General features: G+C 31.5%; 1 protein-coding gene across 1 annotated transcript; it reads right to left on the bottom strand.

Annotated features, from left to right (window-relative positions):
* Positions 1–4,050: 4,050 nt before the first annotated feature.
* On the bottom strand, positions 4,051–7,247 carry LOC145587772 (protein PMR5-like). The gene is made up of 4 exons (XM_081644450.1): positions 6,757–7,247; positions 6,205–6,379; positions 5,901–6,085; positions 4,051–4,570 (listed from the first exon to the last, which is right to left on the bottom strand). The coding sequence occupies exons 1-4, from the start codon at positions 7,245–7,247 to the stop codon at positions 4,069–4,071; spliced, it is 1,353 nt and encodes a 450-aa protein (XP_081500576.1). The 3' UTR covers positions 4,051–4,068.
* Positions 7,248–7,694: the final 447 nt, after the last annotated feature.

Below are 7,694 nucleotides of genomic sequence, written 5' to 3'. Positions count from 1 at the left end.
TTAGCATTATTAACTACTATGTTGATTAGTTGGTGTGCTTAGAAGCATTACTATTGGCATGTTCTTACATTTAGTTTGCTTACTTTATGTTGTTGCTACACTTGAGGGGGTTTAGGGGGAAGGGGGGGGGGGGGGGTGTGCCTACTATAGTTCTTAGAATCTTTAGACTATTACTCACTCAGTGTCTACTCTTTGATGTACCCCTATCCTTTCCCATCCAGCTCTACTGCCTCCCTACCCGTTCACCTCTATAGACCACTGATCAACCTTTCTCCCTTATAACACCACCTTCTCATTAAGATATTTTGCTGGAGCTCAAAAGTTTAGTGTAATACTTTTAAGCTTTTGAGCAGTAGTAAGTCCTAGTGGTAGTAGGTGAGAGAATACAACTAAACTGAATAGAAAATCAGTCATAGTTAAATTAAAAGGTCTGCACGAAAAAATAGGGAGCATTATAATGGTCTCATTCTTGCTAGCATTATCATTGTGAATGCTCGATATGCACTCTTGTGCTCCATTTTTGTATGATTTGTGTTTCGTATAATATTTAAAGGGCCAAGTATGTCCTCTTTGATTTTTTTTTTTTGTTGTTTGAACTTGGGAATCCAATACCTCTATTTCTTACTATTAACTTTGTTTTATCAACTATGGTTTACTTGTAAGTCCATATGGTTATATTCAGTACTTGTAAGTCCATTTTTTTTTCCTTAATTCCTTAATTAATTATGTTAAAGGGAACCTGTAGTATGATATCTTGGTCGTGATGATTAAATGACATCTCTGTTTATCCCAAAGAGTATTTTTTTAAAAACGTTGTAGGACTTAGATATGAATTATACTTAAAATATTGATATTATGTACTACATATGGATGCTACAGGTAACTCAAACAATTATATTTTAAACAATTATATTTTCTGATACTTACTATATATGGTACTTCATCAATTCTTGTATGATTTCTTCAGTGCAAAAGTCAATCTCCTAATTATGTCAGATCACCTCATCCATTTATCAAAATTATTATGGCAGTTCCTAACTTATATTGATATATAGTGTTTATCTTATTTCTGGATATATGTTATACCTATTTGATTATCTTTGATGGTTCATGACTTCTATTTTAATATGCTACAGAGACCAAGTTTTAAATTTTCCAACAATAGCAAGTCAGGATCGCCTATGTGGAGTAGTGACATGTAGAGCTTCGGATGTTATCTTCTCAGGGCCTCCTTTTAATGTCATCGTGAGAGCTGTGTTAATATATCAAGAGATCTTATAGAAGATAAAATATTCCTCGTGTTTTTATCAAACTATCAACTCTAAACTATTATCAGAATTATGTTTTGACCTAATAAACATGTAGTTCTAAGTGATATTTATTTGTAATTTATTTTTTTTAAGTACGACATTTTGTATGTACTCTTAATTTTTAATGAAAATTCCCTTTATTATCATATTTTTATAAATTCATGTATGTCTATATACGAAATACTTAGGTTCATGTGTAATAATAATAATAATAATAATAATTATAAATAAAAATATATGAATTGCCGTTGCATTAGGTGTCAAATTTATCATAATTTTTAGTTAATAATCTATTGCCACGGATTATTCATGCCGTTGTATTAGGTATTGAGCTAACGTAACGGACCATATGTGTCGTGGCATTAGGTGTCAAATACCGTTGCATTAGACCTATTGCAACGCCAGCAGATGCCACGGTACAAAGCCGTTGCATTAGGCCTAATGCCACGGATTTTGACGCCTAATGCAACGGATTTGGGGGTTGCAATAGGTCAAAAATGTAGTAGTGTTCACACAATACGCTTTGACTCGCTTTTGTGATTTATAGATACAATAAAACATATTCATATTAGATCTTGTTTGAATTATTTCAATGTATATTTTATTATTATCTACTTTTATAATTTTACAATGGTTATAATTAGATATATTAGTCGTTAAAAACATGCGTTGACAAGCATGATAATAGAAAGGTATCAACTAAAAAAAACAGATAAAGTATAATTTATTCTAATCTAACTTGAATTATTGCATGCCCTATTGACGTTTTCATTACAAAATTCCACTTATACAAGTAGCTTCGTAATTTTCCCGGACCAATGCATCTACACTACTATTAGAAAATACATCAGTTCATAGACTTCATACCTCATTATATATCCTACAAAGCTCTTCGCAAGATTCCATCACTGCAAGAATTTCTTTTTAGGTAAAATTAAACAACCTCAAACATAAGAAAAAAATTATAAGAATTACCCTGTTCATGAATAAATGTTTTACAAGATTAAAATGGTCGTTTATTTTATTTTATTTAATTTAATTATTTAAACTTTGGTAAAAATAACATGATTATGTCTTTCACCGTGCCAAAAAACAAAACAAAAAAAAACAAAAGAACATCCAGACTAATCATTTAATTTTAGAAGGTACAGTAAGATGAAAAATTCTATCGGATCGAAATTCCTCACGAAGATTGGATTGTAGAAAGAGGGGATCTCTTCCCCCAAAGTGCACCTAGCAAGAATTGAATTGAAAAGTGATCTCCTTTTGTTAGGTCAATGCAAGATAAATTGAGTATTCATCATGACCAGGCCAACTTGGTTGGAGTTTTTACCGTTCACCTTTTGATTTTGGCATGGTTGCAACTCTTTTCTTTTCATGCTTGTCGATTTATTATTTATATCTATAATAACTTTAATTACGAATAATATATAAAAAATTTAATCATTGATATTAAAATACTATTATTTAAGACGAATCAAATAAGATTTCACATGATTACATTTTTTTTTCTTAGTTATGAATCATCAATGCTAATCAAAGTAAAACAAATAAATAGAGTAAAAGTCAAAATATTACAAGTATAAAAAAATCGGACAAAGTAAGTACGTAGGGTCCAGGTTTTGTAACCCTTGCATGTTGATTACCTAGCAATTTTAGTTTATAGTATGACTGTATGAGTACAGCTCAGTCAATGGACAAAAGTTGTCACCACTTTAGTAGTTTAGTAACTTCTAATATCGTGCAACATGGTACCAAGTATCCTTTCTTCACTAGTTGTGGACTTTTGACTCAATGATCTGTAAATGGCCTGGTACTTTTTATTAGCAGATAAACAAATGAGTTAAGGAATTTTAGACAATTATTACTAGGACAACTAATGGACTTCGAAGTCAACCATATATAAACTAAAAAATAATTGGTTTCAAAAAAATAGAAGTAAAAATTAATAAAAATAAAATAAAAAACAAAAAAAACCAAAAGAAAGAAAGAAAAAAAAAATGGTTATTAGTTTCTGTGGAAAGAATTTGCTTATCCTAAAGTGTATTCATATGTATCAAACTTAACCTCTGCCTTGTGGTACTATAAATCTAATTAATCAAGTTAATAAAAAATAAAAAAAAAAATTAAAAAATGTTTTTAATTAGTACTGTGCATGAGCCAATAAATTAAAGGTCCTTTCACCTTCACTAAAATCCTTAATGTCATGTTGTATACCATTCCTAAAATTAGAAGAATACATTATATGGAATGGATTAGCTCATCAAAATTCTAGTAAATGAAAAGATTAGCTCAGATACTAATAGGCTTTGGATTAATCATTAAGTCAGTATGCCTGTAATTGCATAACACAGAAAGGATACGCTCAATATTATTGCTACATATATACAATTATTAATCCCACTCCTGCCTTTCCACTCAATACCGTATCAGCTTTTTTTTTAATACATTTATCAATGCACAACTTTGATTATAATTATTTTTTATGTTTAAGATAATTCACATCTAAATTTCAATTGTATCTTGACAATATTCTCCACGTTTATGTTGAGAGTAATTCAATACAGTAAAATACAAACGTTGCATGTAGTTCAACATCATTCTGATTTTCTACAATTTAATTCAATCCGGTAAAACTGAATACTTTACACACTTTCAACCGCTACTTTCCTACAATTGAAAACCACTCTTTCTCAAATCTGTGGCAAAAACATAAAAATTCAAAAAACTTACAGCTGTACTTATAAAGAAATAAATATCAAGAACTAGTAATATCTGAAGTATTATAAAACAGAGATGTATACAACAATCTATTCCAAGTATCCGGCAATCCAGGCAAACACCAATGGCTACAATCAGCGTAACCCAAAACATTCTCGAATTTCTTCGTAATGTTCTTCCAGTCCATGCTCCTATAAACCGATGGATGTGCATCCATTCGATACGAAGAAAGCTTGGTAATGTTCATGTAGTTCACCTTTGGATTTTTCATCCCATTTATCATGGTCTCAATGGTATCAACAAGCGACTCTGGGTAGACGGATACATATGATTCATCCATTATCGGTTTTGTTACATTGTAGCACCATTGATTATATTGTCGACTTTTGTGCTCTGCTGAAATACTCCTGAAGTACACAGTTTTCGTCGAGTCTACGTTGTTTTCTATCCATGTAGCCCATGTTCTCATTGCCCGTTCGTATGCTATCTCTAGTGGCATTTCCTCTGTTAACTCTCCCTTGTACTCGAACAAATCCCACCTATTGTGTCATGAACAAAATTTAGAGTTAATTTTTCATTGCAATATATTGTAACATGGGGTGAATACCTGAAAATTAAGAAAATGAGCAAGTCCTAGACCACAAAATTATATATTACCCCGTTTAATACTATGTGTAAAAAATTACTAAAATGATTGCTACTCTTTCAATTCGTTTTTAAGTTATCATTTCTCTTTATTTCTCTTTTCATTACATGCATCTTTATCATTCTCTTTAAACACTTACAAAGAAATTTAGTCTAGAAATACTTGATGAGTCTTTGTTGCACCTCATATTAAACGAGGATAGTAGGTAAATTAGTAAAAAAAAAAAACTCAAGTGATTTAAAACTTTTGAGATATTAACATTAACATATTAGTTATTTATAGCGCGAATAATAATGTTAATATTTATAAATGAAAATTAGAAAAACGATGCAATATATTTTTGGAAAAATTGAGTTTATAAATCCCAACTTTGGGCAGTTTACTATGAAAAATTCCAACTATGCGTTATCCCTAAAAAATCCCAACTTTGATACCCATCTTCTTTTAAAGATCCCATATCACCTCTTACCTGAAGAGAAGGTTAACTCTTTTGTTTTAGAAAAAAAAAATTACTACTTCTCAGAATTTTAGTGGTCCAAAAAACATAATTATTTTTTTTAAATCTAATTTATTCAAAAATAAAAAAAAATTTTAAAAAAAAACCAATCTAGCGCACCCCACCCCCACCTCACCCCGCCGAAAAATCGCCCCCCGAAAATCCCTCCCCTGCCGCTGGAAAACGACGATAATCCGGCGGGGTGGGGTGGGGTAGGGTGTATTCCGGGATGTGGGTGTGGGGGCTGCTGTTGTTCTTGTTAAAAATAAAAATTTTGAATTTTTTTTTTAGTTTTTTTTTTGAATTTTTTTTTTTACCAATCTCGTGTTGACACGTGGATTGTAACCTGAAGTAACAGGTTTGGTGACCTGTTGGAATCTTTAAATGAAAATGGGTATTAAAGTTAGGATTTTTGAGGGATAATGTATAGTTGAGATTTTTCATAGTAAACCACCCAACGTTGGGATTTATAAACTCAATTTTTCCTATATTTTTTCCAATATTTAAGTAATGGACAAGTATTGTTTTTTTCTTGTAAATTTAAGTAGGGAGGAGCACTAGACACACACCCGCGCTGCCGCGCACTCTCATCTATAGCATCTCCCATGTGAATTAAAAAAAAAATAGTCCACTTATTCAAAATTAAACAATTAATAAAAAAAATAAGGTGAGAAGAACAAATCCTAAAGTATGGAGTATCAAGAGTATAAAGGTATGGGATACGTACGATTTCATTTTACCGGTATGAGACCACCAGTGACCGGAGTTGAAAACCATAATATCAGCACCCAGCCAATCTTTAGAATTGGGCGAAAGCTTGTCAAGAACAAGAACATTTTTGCCACTTTTGTGCTTTGTATCAAAATCAACTAAAAATGGGCTCCAGTAAAACTCAAAGGTGAAATTATAATCCTGCATTGGAAATGAAGAAAGTAACATGAATTGAACAAAGATTCCTTACCAAAATAAACAGGACATAATTAACCCAACAAAATAAATTAAAGTAGAAACTATAATAATTATATAAATACCTTTGCTTTGAGAACTTTATACACTACTTGGTTGGCATGTACTTCAATTCTAGAAGATGGAATTGAAGTGTAAAGAAGGCAAGCTAGTGACTCCCACATGTTCCTGTTTAATGAATCACCTGATATCACCATTCTCTTGTTTCTCAGCCTTTCTAACATGTCTGTTCCATTGAATCTGCCATAAGTTATCCATATAAATGTTAATTAATTTTTTTTTCCTTAAGGAGAAAGATAAATTCGTTCTTCCCAAACATATGTAGATGGTAGATTCAAACTTGTGATTTCAAAGTTATTAGTTGACTTCCCACCATCCCGACCAAACATGCTGAACAGGTTTTGTTAACTATTTTTGACAAGGACAAGAGCAAATCCCTTACTCGAAATTATAGGTATATGGTGAAGCTCGAACTTATAATCCTAAAGTCATAAGTAAATAAATTCCGCACAATCCCCACCGAGCATGCTTAGTTTAGTTAATGTTTTTAAATGATAAAAGTAAAAATTAGATATTAGCTTGGTATAATTTGTATAAGTGAAAATGAATACACTTACAATGGTATATCACAATCGTTAGCTTCCCATCTCCATTTCTCGTACTCGAAATCGGGCCTTCCGTTTACTCGGCAACTCATCTTCTCTTCAAGGAAAGGACACTTGATCGAATCATAAGTAGGAGTTTCATCCGGGTTATAAACCCATTGCCCATCAAACATGTTACACTTCTTCTCGGTTTGGCTCATTGGAGTCCTCACGTTTTCGATGGCGAATAGTTGATCATTCATCGTAGGAGTAAGAGCGGTAGCGTTTGACGCATCCATAGGATTAGTAGTGGTAAAATTTGAAGGGTTCAAAGTATTGATAATTTCATCAGTTGGCGAATCTAGCATTTTAAAATGACCAAATTGTAACATAGCATTTCTAGCAGCTAAAAGACTTGTGTTTTGGTGGCTTTTGTCTAGGATAAGGAGTATAAGAAGGCAACCAACAAAGGTTCCTAGTGAGAAGAGCTTCCATGTTTCATTAATGGAGGATTTCAACTCCATATTTGTGTTTTGATGTTTTATTTTGTGTTTTGGAAATATAAAAGTTGGTTCGCTATTTCATATTCATAGGATTTGGAACTTAAAATGTATGAAGTAGGTTGGTTTTGTGTAAATATGATTTTTTTAATGCAATTGCTTTTAAGTTAATGTATATATTATATGGTTAAGCTTTTGCTTTTTATGTAATGTACAATATGATTAAAGCATATGCGTATACATGTGTGGAGCATAAATAATAGGAGGAAGTACTAATACAGTGTTGTTATGCATTTGCATAACAAATACTAAAATATTAAAAATCACAAGGAAATGAGAGAAAAGGAAAAAAGAGAAAGATGTGTGGGACTAATTCTAATTGTACCATCGAAAGTTTATATAATACCATTAGTTATTTAGTAATATTATATATGCACGTATTTAATACCATTGAATGCATATATAGTACAA

Source organism: Chenopodium album, chromosome 17 (genome assembly GCF_948465745.1).
Source record: "Chenopodium album chromosome 17, dcCheAlbu1.1, whole genome shotgun sequence".
NCBI lineage: Eukaryota > Viridiplantae > Streptophyta > Magnoliopsida > Caryophyllales > Amaranthaceae > Chenopodium > Chenopodium album.
This window is presented reverse-complemented; position numbering and strand designations above follow the sequence as displayed.

What these genes read in the sequence shown, in the direction of transcription:
- LOC145587772 (XM_081644450.1), bottom strand. Translation starts at nt 7,247, where the DNA reads ATGGAGTTGAAATCCTCCATTAATGAAACATGGAAGCTCTTCTCACTA. An exon ending in ATAAAGTTCTCAAAGCAAAG is followed by an intron (nt 6,086 to 6,204) that starts GTATTTATATAA and finishes TTTCCAATGCAG; the next exon opens with GATTATAATTTCACCTTTGA. An exon ending in CATACCGGTAAAATGAAATC is followed by an intron (nt 4,571 to 5,900) that starts GTACGTATCCCA and finishes ATGACACAATAG; the next exon opens with GTGGGATTTGTTCGAGTACA.